This window comes from Stegostoma tigrinum, chromosome 5 (assembly GCF_030684315.1).
Source record: "Stegostoma tigrinum isolate sSteTig4 chromosome 5, sSteTig4.hap1, whole genome shotgun sequence".
Taxonomy (NCBI): Eukaryota; Metazoa; Chordata; class Chondrichthyes; order Orectolobiformes; family Stegostomatidae; genus Stegostoma; species Stegostoma tigrinum.
This window is the reverse complement of record NC_081358.1, coordinates 34955646-34971596: the sequence shown is the minus strand read 5'-3', so window position 1 is coordinate 34971596 and position 15951 is coordinate 34955646. Positions and strand designations below refer to the sequence as shown.

The following is a 15951-nucleotide window of genomic DNA, read 5'->3' as shown; positions in this document are numbered from 1 at the left end:
CTGACATCACTGTGTTCTTCAGAAATTACTCCTGTAACTCTACAGTTTCACATTGGACAAAAAACACTGAAGATATTTCACAGCTCTCTTTGGATGTTGGTGATGTTGATTCAGTCAAAATAATCAATCATTTAAATTCACTATAATTTGAGTATCACACTTTAAAGCCCTAAAGCCATGAAGCAAAATGGCAGCAGTGAAAAGAAAAGGAATCAAATGCCACAGTCCTGATCCCACTACCATCTGGGACACCCTGCCCAATATGCCCAAAGGTCTTGGGGTAAAGACTTGGCCTGTGTATCACACAGATTACAGAAACTTGAAACATGGATGTATATCTCTGTGACTTTATGAATTTACATGACCCTGTGATTGAGTGACAGTCGAACTACTGGACAGATTCCCACTACCCCATCACACCCCCCCCCCCCCCCCCCCAATGCTGATTTGCTCTATATTAATCAACCACTAAAAGGAAGAAGGTATTTGTTCCACTTTACCTAACACTATTCTTGTCTTGTTTTGAGCGGTTGCACAGTTTGAAGTGCAGTTATCATTGTCTAAACAGTTGTTTACAGGAAATTGCACTCGACCTTGCATTTTCATTTGCAACTTTTTTTCATGTAGACGCATCTGAAACTTAGCACTATTTACTCAAAGGTTGTTTTATTCAAACTAATGATTTAGGTCAAAATTTTAAGAAACAAAGGTGTGCATGATGGAAATGAATGTTTCAAATTACAACATTGACTTTCGTATCTTGATATGTACATTTTAAGTTAAGTATTAAAATTTTCAAAATTTCACAAAGGTTTGTGTTATAATGAACACTACTAACATGAGCAGCTAATTCAGGCTGTGAAACAGTCCTACTTTGTAAGATCTGATAACCAAACAGGTAAAGAGACGTTGCCTGTTTCATCATACAAAGATAATTCAGTCTGAACATTTCCCGAGAATTGCACTTAGAGGGAATGATTAATTGTGCAACCTTTCTGATTTGAATTTCAGTTTTGCATGTAGAAGCTGCCTGATTTTACTAATAATTGCAACGAACATGAATTAATTCATCCTTTCTGCAGCTACAGCCCACTTCCTTGCACCATGTTAGAAATGCTGGAAAGTGGGTCTGAATGAAGTCTTTAGCATCCATGATTACATATTTCTAAAACTTAGGGAGTATAAAATAGTCCAATAAAATCTGATTTAGTCAGTTGTCTTGTAAAATCAATGCAGTGGAGTGTGTTGTCTCACATTTGCTGCTCAGGCCTACACTTTCCTGAGCCAGAAGATCATTGTTCAAGTCCCACTTCCAGAGATGTTGTAATATTTCTGAGCAGATTGTTGACATTTTAATGTCAGTGATGAGTGTTTGCAATAATACTGTAGACTTGGTGTGAACATCTGGTGAAAAGGGGTCTTCTGGTGGTGCAGGAATGATGTTCCCACATCGGGACAGGGAGGTCCAGGCTCAAGCCTCACCTGCTCTCGGGGTACATAATGTGTTTGTACAAGTTGAGAATATGAGGCAATGGGCCAAGGGATGGGAAATTGAAAGAGAATGGATATGTGCTTAAGGGTCATTATGGGCACACTGGTCCAAAGGGTGATCTTTGCTGTAATATTGAATTCACTCATAGTGTAGACAATTTTTGTATTGTTCTTTACTGCTCACCACTGTTCGTTGTTACTGGCTATGTAATTGTAAAAATCCTATAAGAACAATTGAATAGGATAACTCCTCCTTGTCGTGGTCGTCATTGTCTTCCCCCTTGTCCACCACCACCGCCAACCGCCCCATCCCTTGCAATTGTTCATTCCTAAGTTGAGGCCAAGGGATTTCAGTAGTCGTTAATGGAGTGTGGATGTTGCAGACCAGGCCAGTATTTTGTTACCATCTCTAATTGCCCAGAAGGCAGTTGAGTCAACTGCATTGCCATAGGCCTGGAGTCACATGTAGGCCAGACCAGATATGGATAACAGTTTACTTCCCTAAAGGACCGTAGTGAACCAGATGGATTTTTCTGACAATCGGCAAAGGTTTAATGGTTAAATTAGACCCTTAAACCCGATTTTCTTCTTTTTATTGAATTCAATTCCCACCATCTGCCGTGGTGGGATTTGAGCCTGGGTCCCCAGGACATTACCTTAGTCTGTGGATTAACAACATTACTAGGTCATTCCTCCCCAATAACTTTTATCTTTAAAAGCTATATTAGCTAAAAGTTGTGCAACTGATCGCATACATCTGCTATGGAGCCATTAGAGGATAAAATTACATTTGAACCTGGCTGTAATTTAAAATGAATGTAGTCTGGAAATTGATCAATATTTAGTTCATTGCAATGATTAAAGAACAGAGTGGATTTTTAAAGTTTATAATTGAAGCGCATGCCAAGCAAAGAATTGGACCCCTGTCGCTATTTTTGCACTGTCATTAGTTTCATTATCGGTTTTTGCTGAAAGTGAGCCCAAAGATCAGATCATGTGTATGTTTAAAAGAATTCCTTTTTAAGAGTGCTCATCCTGGATTCTGAGGTAATTGCAGTCTAAATTTCTTGCCTGTATAGAAACCAGCAACAGGAGTAGGTAATTTGGTTCTTTGAATCTGTTCCACCATTCACCATTATCATGGCTGGTCCTCATGTCAGTGCCATATTCCTAATTTCTCTCCATACCCATTGATGCCTTTAATATCTAAAAATCATTCTTCTCTCCGTGTGAATATATTCAGTAAGCTCCCCTCCACACCATCCTGTGGTAGCAAATTCCACTGTTGATCATTTAGTAAGTGAAGAAATGTTTCCTCACTTTAATCCTGAATGGCCTACCCCTTATCTTGAGACTGATTCCTGTTTCTAGATTCCCAAATGAGGGGAAATTGTCCTGCCTGCATAGAGTCTGGGTAGCCCTGTTTCAATCCAAATTTCTCTCATTGTTCGAAACTGTACTGAATAATGAGCAGGCAAACCAATCTCTCTTCATATGACAGTCGTGCAATTCCTGGTATCAACCTAGTGAACCTTCACTGCACACTCTCTAAGATAAGTATATTTTGCTTTAGGGCAACCAAAACTGCACAGAATACTTCAGGTGTGATCACACCAAGGCCCTGTATTATTGTGGTGCAACATCCTTACTTCTGAACACTCATTCTCTTGCAATGAAAACCGATGTACCATTTGTTTTTTCAATTGCTTGCTGCACCCATCTGTTTACTTTCATTCAAACGTGTACAGTTCACCTAGATCCCTTTTACATCCATGTTTTTCAATATATCTCCATTTAAGTAATGCGCTGCATTTCAGGTTTTCACACTGAAGTGTATGACGTCATATTTATCCACCTTATACTGCATCTGCTATGTGTTAAGACATTGTGAAAGACTGGAGTAAAAGCACTGAACCTTGTGACACACCACTAGTTACTGCCTGGCACCTGGAAACACTCCCATTTATTCCCACTATCTCCTTTACTTTTTGGAAGCAATTCCTACCAAATGTGTTTTCTTTATGGATTTATAACAGTCAGTTGCTTTCTGAAGTTTAGAAATTGGAGGAAAATGGGATGCGTCATAGAGAGGAGTAATTTTCAGAGTGGCACCCATTGTAAACAGCTGCTTACCAGTGATAAACTTTTCTTCCATGTGATGTTTTCTTTCCCCCATGTTTGTTTTGGTCACAAAGGTGAATATTATTCTGTTCGTAATCTTTTGCTTTAGTTCCATGGTGCACCATGTTAACAAATGATGAACCAATTTTTGAGAGTGTATCCTCTGAGACAGGAAATTTGTTTAACATTTAGGGATTTCCTGCTATAGTTGCTAAATAAACTAGCGAGGAGCAGCGTGGCTTTTTGGAAAGAAATGAGTTCCTCTCCTATAATTTTTAGCTTTTGAATTAATATTAATATCCTCGTAAGGGATGTCACTTCTTAGTATGAGCATTCGCAAGTAGGACTTTGATAAATCATGGACTGGATGTATGAGGTTAAAATAATTCTGAGCTAGGCCACAAGCTTGTACATGAGGTTCTAACCTTTGCACGCTCATATTTGTGCAAGGATCTGGTATTAACTTTAAAGATCTGACATCAGACCTTTTTGCTTTTTTATTATAAATGGCTATTGTATTGTGTTCTGACTTGCTTGCACATCACGTTACAAATGTACTCAAGAACAGAATCCATTCGTAACCGGGGAGAGTGGTAGACATTGTCCATATGCACTTCAGCAAGATGTTCAACAAGATTCTGCATGGTAGACGACTTAGCAAGGTTAGATCATGTAGCATCCAACAAGAGCTAGCAGTTTGGATACAGAAATGGAACAGGGTAGTGTTGGAGTGATAATGGGAACTGCAGATGCTGGAGAATCCAAGGTAACAAAGTGTGAAGCTGGATGAACACAGCAGGCCAAGCAGCATCTCAGGAGCACAAAAGCTGATGTTTCGGGCCGAGACCCTAGATCCCCTCTGAAGTGTCTAGGCCTGAAACGTCAGCTTTTGTGCTCCTGAGATGCTGCTTAGCCTGCTGTGTTCATCCAGCTTCACACTTTGTTATCCAGGTTAGTGGTGGAAGGTTGTTTCTCAGATTGGAGGTCTGTGACCAATGATGTGCTATGAGGATCAGTGCTAGCTCCACTGCCTTTTGTCATTTATGTAAATGATTTGGATGTTGTTATTATAGCAGTACAATGGGCTGATGAGCAGATGTCAGATTTATTGAAATTAAACTCCGTGTTGCATTTTGTTAGGGCAAATCAGTGCAGGATTCATTGACTGAATGGTAAGATCTTGGGGAGTGTTGCTGAACAAAAGGTCCTTGGATTGCAGGTTCATAGTTCATAGAAGACAGTCACAGGAAGATGGGGTAGTGCAGAAGGGGCTGTGCTCTGAAAGCTTGAGAGTTCAAGTAATTCTGTTGCACCTTAACTAGTGACCTATGACTTCTGACTTTACTCAGTGCGTTGAGTATACGAGTTGGGGGGTCATGTAGCAACTGTACAGGACATTAGTTAGGCGACTTTCTGAATACTACATTCAATTCTGATCTCTCTGCTATAGGAAAGATTTTGTTAAACTTGAAAATTTTCAGGAAACATTTACCGTGCTGTTGATGGGATTGGAGGGTTTGAGTTATAGGGAGAGGCTGAATAGGCTCGGGCTGTTTTCCCTGGAGTGCTGGAGGTTGAGGGGTGAGAAGAGGTTTATAAAATCATGAGGGGCATGGATAGGGTGAATAGCCGAGGGTCTTCTCCCTGGGTTGGGGAGTGCAAAACTAGAGAATTATAGGTTTAAGCTGAATGGAGAAAAGATTTAAAAGTGACCTAAGGGGCATCTTTTTCACTCAGGCGGTAGAGCCAGAGGAAGTGGTGGAATTGGGTACAAATACAAGATTTAAAAGGCGTCAGGATGGGTACATGAAAAGGAAGATTTTAAAGGGGAATGGGCCAAATGCTGAAAAATGAGTAGATTAATTTGGGATATTTTGTCAGCATGGGCTTTTTTAGACTGAAGGGTCTGTTTCCTTTCTGTACAACTCTGACTCTATGTCTGTAATTGGCTGTTACCAAGAAGCCTTACTGCCACCTCTGCAACATACTTTTCTATCTGTTTCCCACGCACTAAAGCCTAATATATCATCATTTTTTTTGTCAGTTCCAGGTTTGATTTTTCTTAACACTACTCGGACTGTTCAACTCTACCACCTATATCACTTCCTGTACAAAGTTCTAGTTAACATACATTAACTTTCCATTACTCAGTACACATGTTTTCAAATCCTACTCCTTGTAAAAATGGTCTCATGCTCTCTCAAATATTTTTCCTATGAACCATTTCCTTAATTTCTAGCCTGTGCGCCGTCTCTCTAATGCAGTTTTTGTAGCAGAGCTGTCAGCTGTCTTAACTTGACATTCTAACTTTTTATTTCCTTTTCTAAGAGCATTACCTTGCCTCCTGCTGGAGAAAGCAAAATATTCACTCCGCATTTCTGATTTTTTTTCTATTGATCTTCACTGCTTATTTAACTTCTCTTAAAAACACATTGGGATCTTCGATATAGCAAGGCGTTGAGCTAGACGAACACAGCAGGCCAAGCAGCATCTTAGGAGCAGGAAAACTGATGTTTCAGGCCTAGACCCTTCTTCAGAAAAGGGTGATGGGGAGAGGATTCTGAAATAAGTAGGGAGAAGGGAAGGTGGTTCGAAGATGGAGAGAGGAGACAGACAAGTTAAAGGTGCGGGGATGGCGTTGCAGAACACCTACGCTCGGCTCGCAATAAAGGGCTGCACCTCCCAGTTGCAAACCATTTCAACTCCCCCTCCCATTCCTTAGATGACATGTCCATCCTGGGCCGCCTGTAGTGCCACAACGATGCCACCCAAAGGTTGCAGGAGCAGCAATTTCATATTCCGCTTGGCAACCGTGCAGCCCAATGGTATCAATGTGAATTTCACAAGCTTCAAAATCTCCCCTCCCCCCACCACATCCCAAACCAAGCCCAGCTCGTCCCCCGTCCTCCCTGGACTGACCTATCTCTTCCCTACCTCTCTACCTACAATCACCTTTACTGGCTCCATCCCCACCTCTCTTACTTGTCTGTTTCCTCTCCACCTATCTTCTCCTCTATCCATCGTCGATCCGCCTCCCCCTCTCCCTATTTATTTCAGAACCCCCTCCCCCATTTCTGAAGAAGGGTCTAGGCCCGAAACATCAGCTTTTGTGCTCCTGAGATGCTGCTTGACCTGCTGTGTTCATCCAGCTCCCACACTTTGTTGTCTCGGATTCTCCAGCATTTGCAGTTCCTATTATCTCTGATACATTGGGATCTTCCTCTACTTTTGCACTTTCTATAAAGCTATACCATTATGTGGTTCTACATTTGTTGAGTCTCCTTACCTCCTTCTACTATGCTACTTCTGTCTTTCCAATTTCCAACTTGCTCCGGGGTTTGTTCCTGGAATGTGGGTGGCACCAGTAAAACAGTTCTTCCTGTACCCTACAAGTTGGTCTGAAGATATATCTACCGGGTAAAATGAGATTGGCAAAATTGGTCAGATTGGTAATTCCTTTCCAAAGGACATCAGTGAACCAGTTGGTCATTTTATCTCCGTTATTTCTGAATTTCTTTTTCCCAACTTACTACTGAGAGATTTTAACATTGACTTCCTAGCCCAGTCCCAAAACACGTCATTTATTTCCATCTTTCTTGCTTTCAGACACTTACTCTGAATCTTCTTGAAGTGAGTGGACTGTTGACATCTTTTGGAGCCATAGTTCAAGATGTGGCAGACCATTGTGGAGAATGGAAAGTCGAGAACACAAAAATAAAATATGACTCTGTTGACATTTTTAAATATCATCTGCATGCCAGTTACAATTATACAACTGATAAACAGTATTACTGGTTTCAGAAAATTCTACACGCCATGGTGCAGCTGTCAAAAAATAAATTCACGTGAAAATCAGAATTGGTACATAGTTTTGCACAGGTTTCAGACACGTCGATTCTTCTGTTTTCTGTCAATGCAAATCATCAAAAGTTGCTAAATATCTCCATTTTTACATAAATGTTAAAAATGGAATATTTACCTTAAAGTAAGTTTTTTTTTCTATATTTAAAATGAACATCTAAATGGGAGGTGGTGCACCAAAGGACAATTAAGGGCCAGTTGTTTTTCAGTCTGTTGCATTTATGCCCATGATTAATTTTAATCTCATTTAACAATTGGATTGAAATTGCTGTCATGTAAGAAAAAATGATGTTGGCAATGTAATGCTTAATTTATTTTTTGTCTTGTTTCTTTTAGTCTCTTTCAAGTACTCAGTCAGACATGACACAGATTAGTGGCCAAAATGCTCAATTAGCAAGTAGTGAGGAGCGACAGAAGTCACTGGACCAGCAGCGGATGCAAGAGAAGGCCAATCGCATTGTGGCTGAAGCAATTGCTAAGGCTAAAGCTCGTGGTGAGCAAAATATTCCCAAGGTGATTGATCAGCTGGTGATCTCGAGCACTGCAGTGGATTGTTCAACTGAAGAGAAAAAGAAAAAGAAGAAAAAACCAAAAGAAAAGAAAGACCCCAAGGAGCCCAAAGAAACCAAGGAAAAAAAGCCCAAAACAACAACAACTACTAAAATCAAAAGCAACAAGAATGCAAGGTATAACACGATTCTTTTTTTCCATCACAAGATTGGCAGCTTTAAATTTTTGCTTTGTCTGCATTGAACTACTGAACTTTTGTCATAACTATCCAGAGACTGTTTAAGATAAAAAGCAAAAGAACTGCAGATGCTGTAATTCGGAAACAAATCCAGAAATTGCTGGAAAGGCTCAGTTGGTCTGGCAGCATCTGTGAAGAGAAATCGGAGTTAACATTTTGGGTCCGGTGACCCTTGCTGCCACAGCTGCTGAGCTTTTCCATTAATGACTGTTTAAGGTAGTTTGGTTTATGCTTCATTGAGGAGTATTCCTCCAATCTGCTGATTATTTTATTACAGATGTAGATGACAGAAGGATAATAATATCCCATATAAATAATTCAGCATTGCATAGAATTACCAGTGATGAAAGCTGCTGAAACAACAGAACTATGGAAAGCTAAATATTTTAATATAAATTTGATACCCAAAAAGGAATTGACCTTGACTTTAGTCAAATGTTCAGAATAAGGCAATGTTTCTAAAACACTGGAGAGTAATTGCTATGATAAACAACAACTTCTAAACACGTAGGTGCTAAACATACCAGATACTCAGTAGAACAAGATGGATAAAATGCTTGTTATTATGCCCTAAATGCAACAGATAGCTGAGGAGGAAAGATGGTAAAGACTGCATAAAATTCAGACTTGCTAATGCTGAGTCATACATAAGTTGCACGCTCAAAAAATGGATTCTCTGAATAGTTGCTGTTGCCTTCAGTAGTTTTAAGGGGGTAATGGTAATTTTAACCAAGTTAAATTTTGACATCCTACTGTGTACTGTAAATATGTTAGATCTGCTTTGTAAATTTATTGAAGATTTTATTACTGGGCTTGAAGCTATGCAGGGCAGGTTTGCAGCAGATGTGATTGAGAGTTTATTTGTCTTTGTGTGCTTTATTTTTACTTTGATCACCTTTTGTGGGCTATAATGTGGATGAGTTACTTGAAGGAACCAGGCATTTCCAGCTTTCAGAACTGAGTTGGATCCTTCAGTTGTGATTGAATTGTTTTTGAGTTGGCCAGAATTATTGATTTCATGGTTATTAAATTACTCATTGAAATTAAATTTTAGTTCATTTCTCCCCCTGCTAGACATTTGAAGAACCCAGCATGATATTAGGGAACTGAGAAAAATATTTCTGAATGCTTTTCTAATTAGTATATTGATTTTAAAGAATGCATTGAATTTACACCGCTTATTATTTAAAATTAATACTCAAGGAAGTTCAAATCCAAAATATGAAAAAAATGCTGTAAGAGTTAAATTTATACCTTTTTTGCACTTGAGATGCTAATCTTGAGAATTAGAGTTATCAGTTGATGCCTTTTCCGATTCTTCCTAACTGACTCCTACCATGGAGTAGAAAATGCTTTAACTTGGGTCAATGCCAGCAAAGATACATCATCAGATATCTGACGTAATTGGAAAAAATACTCAACTTCCTAAATTAATTAAGGCAAAAGTGCTTTGTTACATAGGATTTAGCACAGGTTGGCGCATTTGCCTAATGATTTCAATAAATTGAACACAATTTTCATAGTTTTCAATGTTGTTGGAAAAATAACGGCAAATTTGACATTAAGTCCTTTCTTCCCTTTTCGAAGTAATTTGGCCAAATTTACAGATGTGCTTTTGAAAAACATCTATTAGTGAGTGAAGAGGGGCTGCACTGTGAATGAGCTAAATGACCACGTCATTGTGGCACAGGAAGCTCTTCAAATTGAGGGATCGTACAGAGGAATGTAATGATACTAAGAGACAGTATAGTCAGATGGATTGACTCTGCTGCCTGCAGCAAAGATTTGAGAGTTCATGTGGTAGTGTTGCCTACTTGATGCTAGGGTTTTGGAGATCTGCTCAAGGGTGGAAAGTAGTATTCTGTGGGAGGGGGTGGATCCAGTTGCTGTCCAACAACAACATCAGGACGAGAAGAGGTTCTGCATAATTACTCTGGTACCTAACTTCTCAACTTAAGAACAAAGTCTTGAAAGGTCATAATCTCTGCTTATTATCATGGTCAGTGCAAATTGGAAAGGTACATTTGGGTTAGAGACATGGAGACATGTTATTCAAAGAAAGGTGCATGAAGTGGGTTCCGGATCGCAGGGTACTGGCAGCAGTACTCTACATGTTCTGGGTTCTGTACCGATAGGATGGTCTCCAATTGAACAGTCATGGTGTTGCAAAATCATGAAGTAGGGAAGATTTCAAACAAAACACTGGGGCAAAGTATCAAATGTCAAAGACTTGGTAAAAGAATAGAACTAAGGTCAAGGAGAATAATACAAGAAATGATACAGATTGTTAGAGGAATGCTTAACAAGTACAAATCTAAGAATATAATTCCTTCGTAAAAACTTAGCTGGTGAAGCAGTGACCGCCTTGCTTCAGCGCGGGACTGGTGAGAGTGCGAGCCGGGAAGTGAACTATTATATTCAGGCATTGGCTAAACCGAAACACTACGCGTGTAGTGACTCCCACCCATCGTCCTCCTCTAACCGAAAAAAGACTGTGTGGAAGGTTGGTAAGGTAGGATTTTTTAAGATTAGGACCAGTCAAGGGACAGCGGTGGGAGGTTGTGCGTAGAGTCTGAAGAGATCAGAGAGGTGCTAAATGAATATTTTTCATCTGCATTCACACATGAAAAAGACAGTGTTGTTGAGAAGAATACTGAGATACAGGCTATTAGACTAGACAGGATTGAGGTTCATAAGGAGGAGGTGTTAACAATTCTAGAAAGTGTGAAAATAGATATGTCCCCTGGGCTGGATGGGATTTATCCTAGGACTCTCTGGGATGCTAGGGATGAGATTGCAGAGCCTTTGGCTGTGATCTTTGTCGTAATTATCTACAGGAATAGTGCCAGAAGACTGGAGATAGCAAATGTTGCCCCCTAATTTAAGAAGGGGAGTAGAGACAACCGGAGTAATTATATATCAGTGAGCCTTACTTCGGTTGTGGGTAAAGGGTTGGTAGGGTTATAAGAGAGAGATAGGATTTATAGTCATCTAGGAAGGAATAATTTGATTAGTGATAGTCAACACGGTTTTGTGAAGGGCCTCTCAAACCTTAGAGTTTTTTGAGAAGGCGACCAAACAGGTGGATGAGGGTAAAGCGGTTGATGTGGTGTATATGAATTTCAGTAAAGCGTTCGATGTGGTTCCCCATGGTATGCTATTGCAGAAAATATGGATGCATGGGATTGAGCGTGATTTAGCGGTTTGGATCAGACATTGGCTAGCTGTGAGCCAACAGGGGATGGTGGATGATGGGAAATGTTCATCCTGGAGTTCAGTTACTAGTGGTGTACCGCAAGGATCTGTTTTGGGGCCACTGCTGTTTGCCATTTTTATAAATGATCTGGATGAGGGCTTAGAAGGATGGGTTAATAAATTTGCGGATGACACTAAAGTCAGTGGAGTTGTGGATAGTGCAGAAGGATGTTGCAGTTTACAGAGGGACATAGATAAGCTACAGAGCTGGGCTGAGAGGTGGCCAACGGAGTTGAATGCAGAAAAGTGTGAGATGATTCACTTTGGATGGAGTAACAGGAATACAGAGCACTGGGCTAATGGTAAGATTCTTGGTAGTGTGGATGAGCAGAGAGATCTTGGTGTCCATGTGCATAGATCCTTGAAAGTTGCCACCCAAATTGATAGGGTTGTTAGGACAACGTACAGTGTGTTAGGTTTTATTGGTAGAGGGATTGAGTTTCGGACCCGCGAGGTCATGTTGCAGGTGTAAAAACTCTGGTGTGGCCGCACTTGTAGTATTGCATACAGTCCTGATCGTCGCATTATAGGAAGGATGTGGAAGCATTGGAAAGGGTGCAGAGGAGATGTACCAGGATGTTGCCTGGTATCGAAGGAAGGTCTTATGAGGAAAGGCTGAGGGACTCGCTGTTTTCATTAGAAGAAGGTTAGGAGGCGACTTAATAGAGACATGCAAGATGATCAGAGGATTAGATAGGGTGGAAAACAAGAACCCTTTTCCTTGGATGGTGATGGCTAGCATGATGGAGACAGAGCTTTAAATTGAGGGGGTGACAGATATAGGACAGATGCCAAGGTACGTTCTTTACTCAGAGTAGTAAGGGCATGGAATGCCCTGGCCTGCAACTGTAGTAGATTTGCCAACTTTTAAGGGCATTTAAATAGTCATTTGATAAACATATGGACAATAATGGAATAGTGTAGGATAGATGGGCTTTAGATTGGTTTCTCAGGTCGGCACAACGTTGAGGGCCGAAGGGCCTGTACTATGCTGTAATGTTCTATGTTCTTTATTCTTTTGGAAATCTAGAGTAGAAGAAGTGGAAACTAGGGCAGTTGCATGCTCCTCTTGTCGGATGTGGGAGGTAAGGGTCACTACTGCTGTCCCTTCTGACTTCACCTGCGAGAAGTGCACCCAACTCCAGCTCCACACAGACCGCATTAGGGAGCTGGAGCTGGATGAACTCCGATCATTTGGGAGGCTGACGGGGTGATAGAGAGGAGTTATAAGGAAGTGGTCACACCCAGGGTACAGGACAAAGGTAGCTGGGTGACCTTCAGGAGGGGGAAAGGGAATAGGCAGACAGCGCAGGGATCCCCTGTGCCATTCCCCTCAATTAATAAATATACCGCTTTGGATACTGTTGAGGGGATCGACCCATAGGGGAAAACCATAGTGGCCACGTCTCTGGCACTAAGCTTGGCTCTGCAGTTCAAGGGAAGGGGGAGAATAGGAGAGCAATAGTGATAGGAGATTCACTGGTTAGGGGAACAGACAGGTGATTCTGTGATACTGAGTGAGACTCCCAGATGGTATGTTGCCTCCTGGGTGCCAGGGCCAGGGGTATCTCGGATCAAGCCTTCAGGATTCTTAAGGGGGAGGGAGAGCAGCTAGAAGTCGTGGTACACATCGGTACCAATGACATAGGAAGCAGAATAAGGACCTGAAAAGTGATTATAGTGAGTTAGGACAGAAGCTGAAAGCCAGGGCGAGTAGAGTAGTAATCCCAGGATTACTACCGGTGTCACGGGCTGTTAAGGCTAGAAACAGAGAGACCGCGCAGCGGAAGAGCTGGTGTAAGTGGGAGGGTTTCAGGTTTATAGAGCATTGGGATACCTTCTGGGGATAGAAGGACAGGTTGCACCAGGGACACTAATATCCTGGACGGGAGGTTTGCTAGAGTTCTTTGGGAGGGTTTAATCTAATTTTGGCAGGGGAATGGGAACCAGAGCTATGGGTCAGAGTTTAGAGTAGTCAGTGTATAGTCAGAGCAAGCGGAGAATCTATGAGGAAGGACAAGCAGTTAATAGGGCAATGTGGCAGTCAGTGCAACAGGTAAAGGTATGTCTACTTCAATGCAAGAAGTGTCAGGAATAAGGGTGGCCAACTTAGAGCATGGATCAGTACTTGGAACTATGATGTTGTGGCTGTTACGGAGACTTGGATAACATGGGGGCAGGAATGGTTGTTGGATGTTCTGAGGTATCAGTCTTTCAAAAGAAACGGAGGGAGGTAAAAGAGTGGCATTCCTAATCAGGGATGGTATCACAGATGCAGAAAGGGAGATTGTGGAGGAGGGTTTCTCCACTGAGTCAGTATTGGTGGAAGTCAGAAACAGGAAAGGAGCAGTCACTTTATTGGGAGTTTTCTATCGATCCCACAATAGCAACAGAGAGACTGAGGAACAGATTGGGAGGCAGATTTTGGAAAGGTGCAGAAATAATTTGGTTGTTGTCATGAGTGACTCCAATTTCCCTAATATAGACTGAAACATCTTAAGTGCAAATAGTTTGGATGGAGCAGATTTTGTCAAGTGTGCCCAGGAAGGATTTCTGACTCAATATTTAGATAGGCCGACTGGAGGGGAAGCCATATTGGATTTGGTGCTTTGCCACGAACCAGGTCAGGTGTCAGGTCTTTCGGTGATAGTGATCAGAACTCCCTGACTTTTACTATAGTCATGGAGACAGATAGGAGCAGATGGTATGGGAAAGTATTTAATTGGGGGAGGGGAATTACAGAGCTATTAGGCAAGAACTGTGGAGCACCAATTGGAATCAGATGTTCTCAGGAAAATGCACGATAGAAATGTAGAGGTTGTTTAGGCTGCAGGTACTGGATAGTTTTGTCCCACTGAGGCGAGGAAAGGATGGTAGAGTGAAGGAACCTTGGATGACCAGACATGTGGAACACCTCGTTAAGAGGAAGAAGGAAGCTTACTTAAGATTGAGGACACAAGTTTCAGACCGGACTCGAGAAGGCTACAAGGTAGCCAGGAAGGAACTGACAGATGGACTTGGGAGAGCTAGAAGGGGTTATGAGAAAAGGTTGGCAGGTAGAATCAAGGAAACCCCAAGGCTCTGTATGCTTATGTGAGAAACAAGAGGATGGCCAGCATGAGGGTAAGGCCAATCAGGGATAGTGGAGGGAATTTATGTGCGGAGTCCAGGGAGATCCTTAATGAATATTTTGTTTCAGTATTTACCAGTGAGAGGGACCTTGACATTTGAGAGGACAAATTGGGACAGGTTGATGTTAGGAAGGAGGATGTGCGAAAAATCTTGAAAAACACAAGGATAGATAAGCCAGACAGGATATACCCAAGGTTACTACGGGAAGCGAGGCAGGAGATTGCTGCCCCTTTGGCAATGATCTTCGCATCCTCACTGTCCACTGCAGTAGAACCAGAAGATTGGAGGGTGGCAAATGTCATTCCCTTCTTCAAGAAAGGAAATAGAGATAACACTAGAAATTACAGACCAGTCAGTCTGTCTTCTGTGGTGGGCGAATTATTGAAGAGGATTCTGAGAGATAAGTATTTATAATTGTTTGGAAAAGCACAGTTTGATGAAAAATAGTCAGCATGGCTTTGAGAGGGGCAGGTCACGCCTCTCAAGCCTTATTGAATTCTTTGAGGATGTGACAAAACACATCGATGAAGGCAGCAGTGGATGTGTTTATGGATTTTTTTAGCAAGGGACTTGAGAAGGTTTCACATAGGCTCATTCAGAAAGTAAGGAGGCATGGGATTCAGGGAAATTTGGCTGCCTGGATACAAAGCTGGCTGTCGATTAAAAGACAAAGGGTGGTATTAAATGGAAAGTATTCAGCCTGGAGTTCAGTAACCGGTGGTGTTCTGCAGGGAACTGTTCTGGGACCTCTGCTCTTTGTGATCTTTATAAATGACTTGGATGAGGAAGTGGAAGCGTGGGTTAGTAAGTTTGCTGATGTCGTGAAGATTGGTGGAGTTGTGGACAGCATGGAGGGTTGTTGTAGGTTGCAAAGGGACATTGACAGGATGCAGAGCTGGGTAAAGAAGTGGCAGATGGAATTCAACCTGGAAAAGTGTGAACTGATTCATTTTGGAAGGTCGAATTTAAATGCTGAATACAGGGTTAATGACCGGATTCTCAGCAGCCTGGAGGAACAGAGGGATCTTGGGTTCCATGTACAAAGATCCATAAAAGTTGTGACTCAGGTTGACAGAGCCATAAAGAAAGCATGTGTGTGTTGGCTTTGTTTGGCAGGGTAATTGAGCTTAAGAGCTGTCAGGTTATGCTGCAGCTCTATAAAACTCTGGTTAGACCACAGTTGGAATATTATGTTCAGTTCTGGCCACCTCATTATAGGAAAGATGTGGAAGCTTTAGAGAGGGTGCAGAGGAGATTTACCAGGATGCTGCCTGGACTGGAGGGCAGGTCTTACGAGGAAAGGTTGAGGGAGTTAGTGCTTTTTTCTTTGGAGTGAAGAGAAT

General features: G+C 41.6%; 1 protein-coding gene across 4 annotated transcripts in view; it reads left to right on the top strand.

Moving 5' to 3' along the window:
- The window catches only part of chd7 (chromodomain helicase DNA binding protein 7), a 274019-nt gene that overhangs the window by 82451 nt on the left and 175617 nt on the right, over nt 1-15951 (top strand). For all 4 annotated transcript variants that reach the window (XM_048529010.2, XM_048529007.2, XM_048529008.2 and 1 more), the window contains exon 3: nt 7810-8159. In XM_048529010.2, coding sequence (XP_048384967.1) covers nt 7810-8159 — 350 coding nt within the window. The remainder of the gene's footprint in view (nt 1-7809; nt 8160-15951) is intronic.